Source organism: Hermetia illucens, chromosome 4 (genome assembly GCF_905115235.1).
Source record: "Hermetia illucens chromosome 4, iHerIll2.2.curated.20191125, whole genome shotgun sequence".
Classification (NCBI taxonomy): domain Eukaryota; kingdom Metazoa; phylum Arthropoda; class Insecta; order Diptera; family Stratiomyidae; genus Hermetia; species Hermetia illucens.
The window spans coordinates 45543199-45559821 of NC_051852.1; the positions used below are offsets into that span (position 1 = coordinate 45543199).

At 38.8% G+C, this 16623-nt stretch overlaps 2 protein-coding genes across 4 annotated transcripts; one reads left to right on the plus strand and one right to left on the minus strand.

The window, feature by feature from the left end:
• Positions 1 to 385: 385 nt before the first annotated feature.
• On the minus strand, positions 386 to 8997 carry LOC119655346 (mediator of RNA polymerase II transcription subunit 22). Its single transcript, XM_038061197.1, has 3 exons — positions 8474 to 8997; positions 706 to 807; positions 386 to 634 (listed from the first exon to the last, which is right to left on the minus strand). Exons 1-3 carry the CDS (start codon positions 8571 to 8573, stop codon positions 417 to 419), a joined length of 420 nt encoding a protein of 139 aa, XP_037917125.1. The 5' UTR covers positions 8574 to 8997; the 3' UTR covers positions 386 to 416.
• Positions 8998 to 9124: 127 nt separating this feature from the next.
• On the plus strand, positions 9125 to 13293 carry LOC119655345 (endoplasmic reticulum chaperone BiP). Of its 3 annotated transcripts, none has more exons than XM_038061195.1 (3): positions 9125 to 9308; positions 10469 to 10609; positions 10891 to 13293. In XM_038061195.1, the coding sequence occupies exons 2-3, from the start codon at positions 10479 to 10481 to the stop codon at positions 12731 to 12733; spliced, it is 1974 nt and encodes a 657-aa protein (XP_037917123.1). In that variant the 5' UTR covers positions 9125 to 9308; positions 10469 to 10478; the 3' UTR covers positions 12734 to 13293. The 3 variants fall into 3 exon arrangements, with proteins under 3 accessions (XP_037917123.1, XP_037917122.1, XP_037917124.1); XM_038061194.1 differs by having other exon boundaries at positions 9126 to 9304; XM_038061196.1 differs by lacking the exon at positions 9125 to 9308 and adding an exon at positions 9635 to 9774.
• Positions 13294 to 16623: the final 3330 nt, after the last annotated feature.

The window sequence follows — 16623 nt, forward strand, 5'->3', positions numbered from 1 at the left end:
GTTTTATTGTTAAAGTTATCCACCCACTAAAGACTAGATTTCTGAAAAACTAACTTTTTTGTGTTACCCCACTTTTGTCGCAAGAGCACGATATGCGAAAATTCCCACTCACGTCTCTAAAGTCCTTAGAAACCGACAGGACCTGACAATATATATGTTATATTTTTTGTGCTCTTATTCAAGGGAATACTATCAAATTAATGATTCGAGTTCTGTGAGGCAGGTAGAAATATCCAAAAAGAAATGCAGACAAAATTTATTCCAAGAGGAGAAAGTAACCGTCAGATTGAAATTGAAAGCTTGCATCTTCCTTCTAAGGGGATCAATATTTAGTTAGATGAAAGTGCTTTGTATAAACAAAACTACTGAAATCAAAGGCATACAATTCACATATAAATTTCTAGATATAAACATATTTATTTATAAATACTTGTATAATACTCTTCTTCTAAATCGTACAAATCTAATGCCATTTCATCTCTTAATGTTGTCAATTTCTTATCACAGTCGACTTGGGTGCTTCGAAAAAGTTGCGAATTTGCTGTTATCGCTTCATTAACTGAATGGAAATCGTTCAAAATTAGGTACTGCTTGATGTCCGAAACTAATTTCATCAACGATTCGCCTGCCCGTACTAAGTTAGAAAGAAATAAAAAATATTGGGTCAATGTTTATGGTCGATAAACAATTCCATGCTTGACTTACCGATATTTGCAGCTCGCACTTGCATTTCGTATGTGTCTTGCTCACATTGGGTTATCTTTGATAGCTGCGAATCACCTTCCCCTTTTGCAAGTTTCACGATTTCTAAAAATAAAGACATGTTAACGCAAATATATACCACGTAAGATTTAAGTTTCTGTTTCTATGTCAGGTACGGTGATGCGATAATGGTTGATGGATTCGCAAAAAAAAAAACGAAATTGAAAAAAAATTGATATTTAATTATTTATTCACATCGTTTACTCTTTATTGATAAGTTGAGGAAAATAATGCCAGAACTAACCTATTTTTTTATTTAATTCAAGTTTAAAATGCTGCACAGCTGTGTCAATGTAGCAGAAGTTTGCAGGGTAGAAACATACTCGGCAAATGTACTACTGGCGTTAATTAGAATTTATTCCCCAACTTTACTTAATGTAAATCACTCTATAAATTGCTCTTACATTTAGATATTACCAGGCCAAATGAAATTTGTTCAATACTTTTTATCATAGCAAAATTGATCCAATCACTATTTCGAGTTGTAGGGCCACATAACATTGCAATTGAAGTGCGTCTCAAAAAGATTTCCAAATGAAAGAAATGAAGTCAAAATTGTTCCTTAGGGAAGGAGCAACGGTTTTGGGGTAAAGGCACTGCGGAGTACAAGGTGCAGTGGCATGGCCGGCTATCTTCCGCGGTCCTGTACAGACTTGTGCTGAGGAGGCAATTTGACGACAATTTTAATAAGATCATCAATAATGTATTGAGTCCCAAATTTAGTAATAGATGCAGCTTAAAATAATTGGATAGAATTCAAAAAGTCTGATGGATGATCTACGTGTTTTACCAGAAACGTGACAGAAAGTATTGTTCGTTCGCACAGTAGGAGAGGAGGTACATACAAAGTTTGTTATGTGAGGCATTCCATCGATATCTCTAACAAACAATTCACTAATTTTAGAGAGATCTACATACATACATAACTGGCAGGAAGTTTGAGAACAATTGAAAAAGAATCCACCCTTTTTCGTGTTTATTGACATATTGTGAGGAGAACCAGCATTATACTTTACTTAATTATTAAAGATTAACAAAACATAAACCGTTTTCCAAATTAGGTTGCATATATTATCTTTTAGAAGCAATATTAAGTATGAATTTACAATTTATCAAAAACGGCAAAATATAGCAATTTCCTTCTATTTAAAAAAGTGGGACTTTTTTATTTTTTAGGATCAAGTATTGATTGAATATGATTAATGATTATCCATTCAAAAACGTATACCAATGTCTACAAACGCTACTTGAAGATTTTTGTAGAAAATATGAAAATAGAGCAGTGAACCGCCAAAAGTGACCGAAAAATAAAGAATGTGTGTATGATTGAAAGAAAAGGATTATTTTGTATGCATTGCTATGAAGAAACTTTCTCTCAAGACTGAACATTTTAAAAACGATTGAGTTTTGCTAAAAAAACACAAAAACTGGAACAGAACAATGTAATCAGTTGTTTGGCTTGTCGGTACGTGGATGGTTCTTTCGTGGATGGCGGCGTAAAGAGTGATAACTATCCTGAGCAAGTACACAAAATGTTTTGGGTATGAGATAAATCTGTGCGACAGAGGAAATGAACGGAGGAAGGACAGTTGTACTAAAATCCACATTCTCTGAAAACCATTCACCTTAAATCAAGCCTATTGAAGTGGTAATGGGAAATGAAAAGGCATTCAAGTAGAGATTGAGATATACAATATATATAAATACACAAACAGTGGATTCAATTGCAAGAAAAAGCTCTCAGCCACCATTTGTAAGACGAAAACCTATATCTACGCCTGGAGTAGAAAGATGATCCAAACAAAAAAAACACTAAAATGACGCGTTACTGTCCTCCACGGAAGCATCCACACGCGTTTAAGGTCTACACTAACGAGATGGCTTCTTGCATCATATAAAATGTAATATAGTGGCGTGAGCAAGATGATGAAGGAAATGCTATGCTAGCCTGCAAGTACCTATGTGCAACCTAACTAAAATACTACGACTTCTCTGTGATAAACAAATTTAAAAGTTTCAGATTCTTCAGATACTTCAACCCTCCTAGTAATATTCATACAAATTACATGTATCTCCTGGACCTTGCATCAGAATGAGCGTGAAATCTTTACTATAGAAAATCACGCAAAGTTGCGAATCTCTACGAAAACTTCAGTTTAAAAACTCCAACGGAAGCTTAAAAAACAATTCACTCTAACAGATTTTGGCACGAGTGGAGTAATAGCGGATGGAAAGATATTTTACCACTTTTCCTAAGATCATCGCTGGATAACTTGATCCGAATGAACAAGGAAGACTGTGGAAAATCTATAAAAGTGCTATCTATAGATCGGGGACTTTCGGTTGCGCACTATCCACGATATTGATTCCCTTAAGCGAACTTTTGAAGGACATACAATAAACCAATGTGGAGTCATAAAACCGGATTTTATACAAGCTACTCCGTTTGCAGAAAAGTGGTCAACAGAACGAAAGCTGATATACAAATAAATTTCTGCTCCCTTAATACGTAAACTGCAAAGAATAAATTCACTTAACTCGTACTGAAAAATTTTGAATCAACGGAGGATGAAGATGAACAGCCTCCAATAAATCCATAAGGTCCGTTGTTAGTGGAAGCGTCAATGTGCATATCGAGATCAACAACACTTTGAAGGGCTGCCGAATTAATCATGAGTTGTAAGAGATAAGATCATGAGTTGTAAAAATCTAATCATTATCGACTAGGTAGTTGTAAGCCAGGCGGTTAGAGGCCAAGGAAACGTTTTTGGTTACATATCGATTACACCAAGGCTTTTAATAGCTAATCGATATCCTATGTTTGTATCGCATTGATCTGAAACTCGTAAAGTTTTTGGCGACTGTATTGAAGGGTGGCATACCACATTGCCAGTGTGCTATCCCTTCACTGAAATATGCATTCGGAACATTGCCGTGGACAGAAGACCGAACTGGAAAACTTCCAGCAGGAAGTAGTTATAGAGGCTACGTCTTATTACCTAGCGATAAATAATCATCGAGATCGGTTTAGTCCGTTGAATGGAAGGAATTGGATTAGTTATCGTTTTCGATTAAAGTCTTTTTAGAACTGAAACGCGTAGCTTTTCCTTTACAAGTAAATTTTTATTTTTGCAAATATTACTCCCTTCTAAGTAGTACTTAGTAAGTAGTTCCCGAAAAAGTACTTATTTGTAAAAATAAAAATTCACTTGTAAAGGAGAAGCTAAGCGTTTAAATTCCATGTAAGGAATTGTTTATACGCATCTGAAGCACAACTAACATAGTTTGAATCAACCAATTTATACATCTACGGCAAATCAGAGCAAGTGGGAAATGGATTTAATCAACAATTTACAACGGTTGTCACCCTTTCGTTCGTTAAAAGTCACGTCAGTACGGCAAAGATTCATTGGGCTGCGTGCCCCGAATATAAATGGTTATTGGTAACACAAAGGGGAGTTCCGTGTAAGGTAAAATGCGGCGACAGGATAGTATATATAGCGTTTCGAGGTAGGGACATAATTTTCGATAATCAGGAATGTAACATTAACAATCCTGCGTTCTCCATTTCTACCAGTAAGAACAGTTCAAAAATGCTGCAGGCAACAATACCTGATAATGAAAGGACGTTATTACGAATACCTAATATGGACAAACAGTTGACTTATTATTGATAAGACAAATGACAGTGCAAACAGTCTGTATCAACTTCGCAAAGACATACATGATAGAGACACTGACAAATTACGCACTGCAATAATCGGGCAAAGTGATTGAATCACCAACGTACCGCATATGAAGAAGCACGACATTCATCACTACACTATCTTATACATATTTATTGCCATCATCTGTTGCGGAAAAATTATTTACATCATCATAAAACGACAATATCAACCATCTTCGAGGATATTATCTGCGAAGCCATGTTCAACAACACAATTGGATAAGCCTAGAGTAGACGTCGAGATGCTGCATCTTACGTTCGGGAGGATGTTAAGATATAAGATTAATATTCAAAGTCAAATATTTAAGTATACAGTCCAGTAATGCTAATGACCGCAGTTCAGTAACTTAATGAACTTATTAAAAGCCAAAGGCAGTAGTTAGGTCAGATATTAATGCAAGCATGAAATTAATAATGAAATTCAATTGTGGTTACTGCAAATTAATTCGGAATCGACTAGCGAGGTGATGGTGTTTATTGAACCAAATCAATATGTACTTAGTATTGTAAATCATAAAGGAATGTTCAACATTCTTGTTTGAGTTGTTGACTAGAAGGTTGGTTGGATTTATGCGCCGTAATAAAGAGTTAGTTCTCATTTCCAGTGAAAGTCTTTGAATTATTTAGCTTCATTATCGTTACAGGCAAATACAGGCTACTATGCATCATCCAAATTCTGCAAAGGAGCGGATAAATTTGTGTCGCGGCATCAGAGGCGGGAGTGAATCGCTACGAGGTTATTTTTACGGTAAGGGGCAGGCGAGTCCCTTGCATGCGGCTGTTTGTAGGACAGCATGAGAACTGAGTATATTTAGCATGAAGACTCGATCTTTTAATCTTCTAAGTAGGGTGAAATCAGACGAAAAACGGATCGATGAGTTGAATTCGAAGGCAATAGACGGTGTGGCTGTTTCCTGGGAAGCTCTTTGCTGAGACAGGGATCTATTTGTGCCATTCAAGAATGCGTGGTCGCCACATACCCTTAAAAAAGCTGATAATGAAAGAACGGGTGGAGAACGACCAGAATGTTTGGTTCGGCGTTGTAGACGTTGGGATTCGGAATACTTTATTCCTAGCTGCATTGCATACAAACAGGGATAATGCTGTGTGTAAGGTTTGTCAGTACCTTGTACACATACATGGGCTGATCACGGAAAAAAGTTCATTTTACTGATATTAATCACCAGCAAGTTTTACTTTATTGCCATATTCCACACAATAAGCTTGCCATGCTGTTATTTACCACGACAGGTTGCTCCGCGTATATTATAGAAATTGCTAGCCCTTATGATAGCGACATCGAGCGGAAATATAGGGCAACGGTGAACTATGAATCACTGGTTCGGAAAATTGAAGAAATTTGGCGTCTCGAAGGCTAGTTGTAGTTAAATCTCTCACAGCTTTCCTAGGTATCCTGGGATTCTCACAGAGTTTGAGTCAAACATTACAGCAATACAACATTCTACAGAGGTGGTCGATGGTGCGGAGGTTCTTAGCAGATCTTCCCACTTACCACCGGCCATCATCACTACTATCGTTGTATATTTCAAGTAGGTAGGATCGTCCGAGCCTAACTGCTTGGCAAATTAGTGCTTTTTCAAAAACCAAAATAAATATATAGTAAAATCGGAAACTTTTTCTTTTAATAGTTTTATTTAAATTAGTGCTGATGTTGTTAGGTCAAGTGTGGCATCTGTCGAGATTGTGACAACTCGAAAATAGTTGTTCGGATTTGGATTCCGCTTCAAAAACTAAAATCAATTTATCCCGAAATTCTAACTTTTGAGTAAGTGGATTTTCCTTGTACGCCCACGATATGACTCCGAATCCTACTCTGAATATTGAGGAGCAACAGTACCAAGAAGTCAACGGGATGAAGCCTTACACACCTCGATGTTCATCCTGCCGAAACAAAGAGGGAAATTTGATTTCCACCAGAATGGGCATATTGGAGCGATGGGTTGAGTACTTTGATGAACTACTGAATAACGGGAATATCAGCGGGTTGGAGGTCCCGCCAACTGAAGACGACGGACAAATACTGCCACCACTAAGTATAGAAGAAAGAGTCCGTGGAATTCATTGGCTTAAAAATCATAAGTCGCCAGGAGCCGATAGAATTACAGCCGAATTGATTGAACGTGAAGGCGACCAAATGCAACAAGTGGTTCATCAACTTGTGCTCAAGGTGTGGGACAGCGAATCAATGCCTGACGACTGGCCAAGAGGTATTATCTGCCTCATACATAAAAAAGGAGATATCAGGCAATGCAGCAATTATAGAGGTATCACGTTGTTAAGTACCATCTATAAGATATTCTCCGCTACCTTGCTAGGCCCAGAACATCATTAGCCCTTCAGGCTTCACTCCAGGCAAATCAACAACAGATCAGATTTTCTCTCTGCGGTAAGCGATGGAAAAACTGTTGGAATATGGACATCAGTTGCACCAATTCTTCATCGACTTTAAAGCCGCCTATGATAGCATAACCAGGGTAAAACTGTACATGGCCAAGAGAGAATTCGGTATCCCGACGAAATTAATAAGACTGACTAGGCTGGCCCTGACCAATGTGCGAGGCCAGTTGAAAGCAGCAGGATCACTCTCAAGACCATTCGACATCAACAACGATCTACGACAAGGGGATGCTCTATCATGCGTCCCATTTAACCTGGCCCTCGAGAAAGTGATCCGTGATGCTGAGGTAAATGCAAGAGGTACGATCCTCTTTAAGTCCACCCATCTACTGGCCTATGCTGACGATATCGACATCATGGGAAGAACGATCCAAGACGTACAAACTGCCTTCGTCCAGATCGAGCAGGCGGCGCGAGATCGTGGACTGCACATCAATGAAGACAAGACAAAATATATAATGGCAACGTCAGCACCAAAAACTAACCAACCAACAACATCAAACCGCACAGGTCAAACGGGAAGAATATAGGAGACTACAACTTTGAGACCGTTGATAATTTTCTTATCTAGGGTCGAAAATATGAAAGATGAAATCCGCGCACGGTTGTTGGCAGCCAACAGAGTCTATTTCAGCTTACAAAAACTGATCCGTTCGACACGTCTCACCATAGAGTCAAAGCTCTTACTGTACAAGACAATGATCTTGCCAATCCTTATGTATTCCTCGGAGACTTGGGTTCTTGTGGGTAAAATTCGGCTCAATAGGTTACGGTGGGCGGATCACTTAATTTGTATGGATGAGGATGATTCAGCCCGGAAAGTTTGTAAGGGCAATATCTATGGTAGAAAAAGAAGACGAGGCAGAAAGGCAAAGATATTTTGATTCGAAAAAGACTATATTTTGAGAATACATAATTAAATATTCATGAGTGGTTATTTTTAGTCGCTAAGGCCGGTTTACCAAGTATTGTAGAGTTTTTGGAAAAGTAAACAAAATTTAGAAAGGAGCCAGATGAATAGCGTAAAGGCCACGTAAGCGGCAGAAGAAAGCCAGCAATGCGGATATATTATGCTGCCATTTCCGTACAATATCACAATTAAGTCTTGACAGTGTCTTTTTATTCACAATGCATACAAAATGATCGAGGTTTTGTTGGTGAAACTAGCAAAGTATATTGCAGGGCGATTGAAGGTAAAGAAACCGGCGACCGGCCGCACAAACCAATGGCATTACTTTGAAGAATATTAAGTGAAAACATGTAAAAATTTGCAACAGGAACACAATAATAGTAGCACAACAACATAGTAATTTGAAAATAGATGTTAATTGATATCTTTCGGCTAAGAACTTTGAAAAAAAGGGGGATGGTTTACAAAAAGGGGATCACATTATTTGTTGACAAAATGTCATTTTGCAACAATTCTAGGTTATTTTTCCCTAAAGGAAATATAAGGATGAATACATTGAAAGTGCGTCATTAATACGTATGTGCATATTAACTGCAAACAATCTTTGGTATTTATGACGGTAAAAATGCAAACAAAATAAATTACAATTCACTCACCTTCAAAATTGTCAAGCATACTTTTCACGTCATCTTTCAATCTTGTGTTGTATGATTTCAATAGCGCCTCCTTGGACTGAGGTAATGCTCTCGAGGTCATCCTTTCCTATGATTTCCGATATATCCTTTCTTGAAAAACTGCACCCGCTGTTTACTATTTACTAAAAATCCACGCACAAAACACACAACAATACGAAGGTAAGATCGCCATATTTCGAAATCAGCTGTTAGACAGCTTCTACCGCGGCGAATTTGAATAGAAGAAAGAAGGGCGCAGAATATTTTTGTTTTATCTTCCTAAGGATTTTTTCACTAAAACTGCCTTTATTGAATCTTCAACTTACAGAAAAATTTCGATAAAATCGATGAATCACTTATTTTCATTGAAATATTTACTAAAATCATGACCAGATGACACCCGCCAGATGTCCCTGGAAGGTGTTTACGAGTTCACTACATGTAGATAAGACCAGATAAGGGCTTACCGCCATACTTTTCGAATTTCGAGACGATTTGAGAAGATTTCAGGAAACTTTCTCTGAACGTGGGCCAATCAAAACGCCCCAAATCTGCTCAAAGTTTCTCATTGCCGACCAATCAAATTGACACACGCTTGCTTTTGGAGCACTAATAATAGAGCGCTCGGCGAGAGCGAATTCAGTTCAATTTTAGCAAGCGAAGAGAATAGAATAAGGAAAGTCACAAGGAGGAAATAAATTAAACGCCAAGCGTATATACGGTTAAAATAAGAAAGTTCGGTGTGTGGAAGTGAGCACTATTATATTTAATTTATTTGGAGATCTATCAAAGCGATTAGAATAGTTGCATAAAGTAAGTAATCTTCACATTGGAAGTTTTCTTATAAGAAATCGAGTTGAGGGTGTGGAAGTTTCACCGGTGGTGAATTCGCATTACCTGGATTACCTGCGGATCGCACAAAGTGGAGTTAAATCTCAAAGGATCTTCGGGATTTTCCACAAATTGAACCGGATACGGTCTTGCCCATAGCGGGTTTTTCATTCATCGTTGAATCTCGAGTGGGAATTCCAGTTAGAAAAGTTCTGGAAATACGGCTTACATCGCAGGGAATCGCGATGGGACGCAACGTCAGCAATCCGTGGACTGTGCGTTGGCTTGCGTCAGTTCGGAAAAAGTTGACGTGGTGCTCGAATTTAGTTCGGCCGGTTCCACGCTTCTCCCGTCCTTGGTGCTCCGCCCGTGAATTTTCTGCTTTCTAAAGTGACTCGGCATTGCATTCTTTGAAATCAACATACTATTTTCGATTGGTGTGCGGCTGAGAGGTTAGTATCGTGTCTAGAGCCGGATTCTCACAGAAGAAAGTTCTCAATGACCGAACTGTCGCGCAGATTGGATCTATCGATCGGGTCAACAAACGGGAAATGGCGTTAATTTCAAGGTTCCTCCGAAGCTATAAATGGGGTCTCGGACGCATAGAATTTCTTTGCAGCCGGTGTCATTCGCTGCTAGATTCCGAATTTTTTCAATTAAAAGTTCAAGTCACGTTTTGGAGTTTAGGGGCAAACAGTTATGTCGCCCAGAATACGTGCCACTTTACCATTTTAGCGTGGAAATAGCGGTGCGAGTTACTCATAGCCCGTGACGATTCACGGGCCGAATCGGTGGGGGCCATTGTTTAAGAAGTTATACGTGAGCACTTGAGATTGGCTTAGGAACCACCGCCCCCTGATTTCTGGGAGAGATTATTTACCGAAGACCAATTCCAGGCTTCCGCCTGCGATGCAGCCATTTTACAATTTCATGACCTCGTTCCCAGTGAAAATGTTCTGTATAACAGCATTCGTGGCAGCCGATGAAGCACATGTGCATATTTGAACAATTTGTGCAAATTCGCGTTGTTTGCTTTCATTGAACGTGCAACCTCCACACTTTCCTCAAATTTAGTAATTATTTTTCACCCTAAGTTCCATTGTTTGCTTCAGTAGTCTAATTATTTGTTGTTGGTTCTTGTTTCAGAAAAGACAAAATGAGGTTACACATATTACTGGCCATAGTGGCCTTCGTAGGCCTCGCCATTGGTGAGGAAAAGAAGGAGAAGGAGAAAGACAAGGATATTGGAACAGTCATCGGTATCGATTTGGGAACAACATATTCATGGTAAGTTTCCCTTGTCCAGTATCAACCGCTGTCCGACAAATGTCCACAACTAGAACTGATAAATCTGAAAATGGTTCGTCAGGTTCTTATGTGGACTAAACGAATTGTCGCTTTGTTTTCTTCCCGACAATCAATATCGCATATATTGCTTGTTGTATCCTGAAAACTACAACTGAATCATGCAAAATAGTCTTGAGAGCTTTGGTTCAGTCTTGATTTACTAAACTAGAGTCCTTAAACTCCGACTCAGTGTACTCATGCCAACTTTCCATCTATTACAGTGTTGGTGTCTACAAGAATGGCCGAGTGGAAATCATCGCCAACGACCAGGGTAACCGAATCACTCCATCATATGTCGCATTCACTGCTGACGGCGAACGGTTGATCGGTGATGCCGCGAAGAATCAGCTCACTACCAACCCCGAGAACACTGTTTTCGACGCGAAACGTCTCATTGGCCGTGAATGGACTGACACCAACGTCCAACATGACATCAAGTTCTTCCCATTCAAGGTGATCGAAAAGAACTCGAAGCCGCACATTAGCGTTTCAACTTCTCAAGGAAACAAAGTATTCGCCCCCGAAGAAATCTCTGCTATGGTGCTGGGCAAGATGAAGGAAACAGCTGAGGCGTATTTGGGCAAAAAGGTAACACATGCCGTCGTGACGGTACCTGCCTATTTCAATGATGCTCAACGTCAAGCCACCAAAGATGCTGGAGTCATTGCTGGATTGAATGTGATGCGTATCATCAACGAACCAACTGCTGCCGCTATCGCTTACGGTCTTGACAAGAAGGACGGTGAAAAGAACGTTTTGGTGTTCGATTTGGGAGGTGGTACCTTCGATGTTTCATTGCTTACAATTGACAATGGCGTGTTTGAAGTCGTTTCGACCAACGGCGATACCCACTTGGGAGGTGAAGATTTCGATCAACGTGTCATGGATCACTTCATCAAACTGTACAAGAAGAAGAAGGGCAAAGACATTCGCAAGGACAACCGTGCTGTACAGAAGTTGCGTCGTGAAGTAGAGAAAGCCAAACGTGCCCTGTCTTCCAGTCACCAAGTGAGGATTGAAATCGAATCGTTCTTCGAAGGTGAAGATTTCTCCGAGACCTTGACCCGTGCCAAATTCGAAGAATTGAACATGGATTTGTTCCGTTCAACTCTCAAACCAGTACAAAAGGTATTAGAAGACGCCGACATGAACAAGAAGGACGTGCATGAAATCGTATTAGTCGGAGGTTCAACTCGTATCCCGAAAGTACAACAATTGGTCAAAGACTTCTTTGGTGGAAAGGAACCATCTCGAGGTATTAACCCCGACGAAGCTGTTGCCTATGGTGCTGCCGTACAGGCTGGTGTTCTCTCTGGTGAACAAGACACTGATGCCATTGTTCTCTTGGACGTTAACCCACTGACCTTGGGTATCGAAACCGTTGGCGGAGTCATGACCAAATTGATCCCCCGAAACACAGTCATCCCAACCAAGAAATCGCAAATCTTTTCAACTGCCTCTGACAACCAACACACCGTAACCATCCAAGTATACGAAGGTGAACGTCCAATGACCAAGGACAACCACTTGCTCGGTAAATTCGACTTGACTGGAATCCCACCAGCACCACGAGGCATCCCACAAATCGAAGTCTCCTTCGAAATCGACGCCAACGGTATCTTGCAAGTATCGGCTGAGGACAAGGGCACCGGCAACAAGGAAAAGATTGTTATCACCAACGACCAAAACCGATTGACCCCAGAAGATATTGAAAGGATGATCAAGGACGCTGAGAAGTTCGCCGATGAAGATAAGAAACTGAAAGAGCGTGTCGAATCACGAAACGAACTTGAAAGCTACGCGTACAGCTTGAAAAATCAACTGCAAGATAAGGACAAACTGGGCGCCAAGGTTTCAAGCGATGAGAAATCTAAGATGGAGGAAGCTATCGACGAAAAGATCAAATGGTTGGAAGAAAATCAAGATGCCGACCCGGAAGAGTACAAGAAACAGAAGAAGGAGCTTGAGGATGTTGTGCAGCCAATCATTGCAAAACTATATCAAGGCCAAGGCGGCGGAGCCCCCCCGACCGGCGACGATGAAGACTTGAAGGATGAGCTCTAAGCGAGACAAGAACTGTTAGAATAACTTTCAAGTAGTAGATTAATTAATTCATTTAATTTTTATATTATCTAGAGGAAGCTATTTCTTTAATTTATTTGTTAACTTGTATTGCATTTCCTTACATTCTTCCTTCGGTTTTTTGAGAGAAAAGATACTTTACAAATAATTCTTGTTGAGCAAGACATTTCCAGTTACAGGCAAACTTAATTAGAAAAATTTCAAGCCAAAATTGTCGAATGTAAAGAGGAGAAACGAATAGCAAATTTGACCTAAGGCGAGAGTTCTCTTGGTTCGTTCAAGGGGCTCAGTAAATTCAAAGAATTATGTTAGTACAACTGCACATGTTTCTGTTCCTTGATCATCAACGCTTAGGTTTCTTTCGATATCATGAGATATAATGTAAAATAGTCTTAAAAAAACTATAATTATAGTGAATTTTAGGACATACTTTTCGATACATAAATATTGTAATAATTGTTTCGACTGATGATTGTGTGTATGCGATAAATATAGGCTGTATGATGTGTTTTATAAAAAAATAAAATATGGAGATGAATCGAGTTCTTGTCTTTCATTAAAATGTGGCGCTGAAATGCAAATTTTTATGTCGAGTATTGAGCTTCGTTTAGCTATGGACGTTGAATCTTGGCTATGATATTCAACTAACATCAAGGCCTGCCGGACATCTCATCTAGTTTTGAAATAATTTGCTTATCGCTCGCTTGCCCATCGCCGCATTCTCGAATAGGTTAATGTACTTCCATCGAAAATTATGTCGAGGTCAGAACACCCCGACGACGTGTCATAAACCGAGAGTTAAAGCAACTTGGGGGGTTTTTCATTCAGACGGTATGCCGTCGTTTTTCATATATTGCTTTCACACAAAAGCACAGCTGCAACGTCAGCGAAGAATGCTCTCAACGTGCTGTTAATGCTAAGCTAGTAGTGGCAAGGGGGGCAGGGAAAGCACCAGACGGAATTGCTTTATTTTATATATTGCTTTATATTATATATATAAAGTGGAATTTGTTTATTTATCTTCTTAATCTGAACACAGAATATATACAAACGATAACAAGATTATAAATTTAAATAAATACAACTAAATATATTTCTACCTTTGACTTCAAAATTAGAGAAAAAATCTAAATCAAATCAAACGAAATTCGTAGAGATTTGAGAAGCATTAATTTCTTTTCGATTTGTACAGGGACAAAAGAGCTTAAGAAAAGGTTTCTGTCAAAGTCGATATCATCATACAATTTTTACTTATATTTCATTTTTTGAGAGCTATCACACCATCTTTAACGACTTTCCTTCATTGGCATTGAGCATTATCAGTACTCTTTGTAGGAATAGTGACAAGTGCGAAATGATAAGGTTCAATGAACATTGTAGATTGCTCTCTGCACAGGTGGTTGTTATACGCAAGGGCTATTTGGGTAGGTAACATTTTTGTTTTGAACTTAACAAAAGGACCAGTAGTGCGCACTTTATTAATTCCTATGGTCGTCTGGTTCAATCACCATCAATAGAAAATTGATGTACTGGCATAAGCAGGGCAATTATTTCTTTTGCTTTTGGATATGCTCGTCTGCATTTATTGGCACGTGTTGGGGAATTTGTGATATCTTTGAGTACTTTCATCTCTTTTCCATCTTATTGAAGAAGTGGTTGAGCCGCATGAACAACAACTCCATCACCTAAGATGGCGCAAACTTCTTTCGATTTCCTTTTTTTGCTTCGTTCACTAAATTCTTCAAAGGTTTCTTGTAACCAAGGCTCGTTCGAAGTTAAAACAATTCTTGCTTTCAGTGAGTCTTGAGTCATCTTGGTTTTATTTAGAATTTACTTTTGAAATGTTCAAAATATAACAGAATGAGGGGAAAACTACATAATTTTCATCAAAATCGAATCTTTCTTACCTGGTTTATCTGGTTTATGGTATTACAGTCAAAGCCGAAAAGCGAATGCTGAAGAGAATATTGACTTTGTGACAGTTGCTAGTTTAGGAAAAAATCGAAAACTGATATGTACACCGTGAGCCACAACCGAACTTTGACGACCTTTCGCTCGGTCTAGCCCCATTAACAAGGACTAGTGAGGAACTTAAATTATGTATTAATTCTCGAATTGATTGTTTTTCTCTCAAGTAACTTTTAAAAAGTACCCTTTGACCAGGTAAATCTTACAAATCTAGGGGGTACATAGGGAAAAAATATATCTAAGATACTATATATCAAAAAAAAGCCTCGGACATAAACATTCATTTTACAAACCCGACTCCTGGCACAGATAGACTTCAAACTTTTAAGGGTTCGGTTGATTACCATATCTGGACAAAATAGTATAGATCGTACTCAGGAATGTGATACCTATATAATTGCTGCACTGCGTGATATCCCTCTTTTTAGACAAATAATGCCTTGTTGCCAGTCGTCAGGCATTGGTTCGGTGTCCCAATCCTTGAGCATAAATTGATGAACCGATTAGTGTATTTGTTGGTTGCCTCCATATTTAACCAGTTCGGCTATAATTCCATCGGCTCCAGACGACTTATAGTTTTTAAGCCGATGGATTGGGAACGGTTTTTTTTATGCTTGGTGGTGGCACCATTTGTCCATCATCTTCAGTTGGCAAAAAGCAGAAACTTAAAGTATAAGTCACTAGAAAGTCTAAGCAAACAAAGAAATAGCTTGGAATTTCGCATACAAGCTGAGACCTTCAGGAAAACTGGACATCAATATGAACGCAGTCGAAATAGCACAAGAATGATCTAATGTTAAAGGCTGAAAAGAAAGCCCAAATTCTAAACCCTATTTCGCAATTTCAATAAGTGATAACGTAGAAAATTAAGCGCGATGGATAGAGGATGTTGACGATTTCTGGTACAAAAATGTCCGGATCCGATCAATCAATCATGCTATCAAAGGGACCAGTAACCTCCTACGATTTTTTATAGAAGATATTACCTGTTTAATTCCCAAAGGACCCGATGAAAATCTTTCTAATTATATATCGGTCACATGCCTTCCTTCCTTCCTATTTATGAACATGTGGATAGAAGAAACGTTCTAGCGAAGAACTAAAACGGTTGTGTGAAAAATTCCCTGGGGTGTAAAGAGCGGCTTCTCAAGTACGAAAAACAATTCGTAATTTATATGCGCCGACATTGACTATCGCAAACTTTTTGATCCATACCGCATTCATGGCTAATGGAAGTCTTACAAATTTACAAAATAGGCACGGTGAGTACGTATTTTTCTAATAGAGACAATGAAAATATGGAGAACTATTATCTGCTCAAGCCGCGGACAGGACAGACATGAAAGAATTAAATATGAATATGCAACTGGATATTTTGAGGTGTCCAACTTGGTTTTGTATAGCGATGAATTCCCTGAGCGTGTTCCTAAATCGAACAAAATATGGATTCTTAATAATTCCAACAGTACGCAATGTGTGTGAATTGTATATAGATGACTTAAAACTATTATACATGGGGAAACCAAAAATCACCTGGATCTTCTTGAAGTTATTTGGGACATTCTCTAGTGATATCTAAATATCTCACTTCAAATGAATGAATGATACAAAAAGCAAACTGATGAGTAGTTGAAATATTTAGGAATGCTCCAAAATAACCGTATTTATAAGGGGCTCAATGGAATAAATTAAATATGGGCAGTTAATTCCTACGTTATATCAACTGTTACGATTAGCATAGTTATTATATAATGGACAGAAATTGATCTTCAGGACTTGCAAAGGAAAATTCATATTTAATGACGAAGTACAATGCTCGCCGCTCCCAAGAAAAGAAGGCGGACGAGGTCTGATTGATGAAGGCTACTTGCACGATAAGATGAAATTGTTCGTTTGAGATAGGG

Coding starts and splice junctions, on each gene's coding strand:
- LOC119655346 (XM_038061197.1), bottom strand. CDS start 8,573: ATGACCTCGAGAGCATTACCTCAGTCCAAGGAGGCGCTATTGAAATCA. Junction 808..8,473: donor TATGCTTGACAATTTTGAAG/GTGAGTGAATTG, acceptor CTTTATTTTTAG/AAATCGTGAAACTTGCAAAA. Junction 635..705: donor AGTGCGAGCTGCAAATATCG/GTAAGTCAAGCA, acceptor TTTCTAACTTAG/TACGGGCAGGCGAATCGTTG.
- LOC119655345 (XM_038061195.1), top strand. CDS start 10,479: ATGAGGTTACACATATTACTGGCCATAGTGGCCTTCGTAGGCCTCGCC. Junction 10,610..10,890: donor TTGGGAACAACATATTCATG/GTAAGTTTCCCT, acceptor CATCTATTACAG/TGTTGGTGTCTACAAGAATG.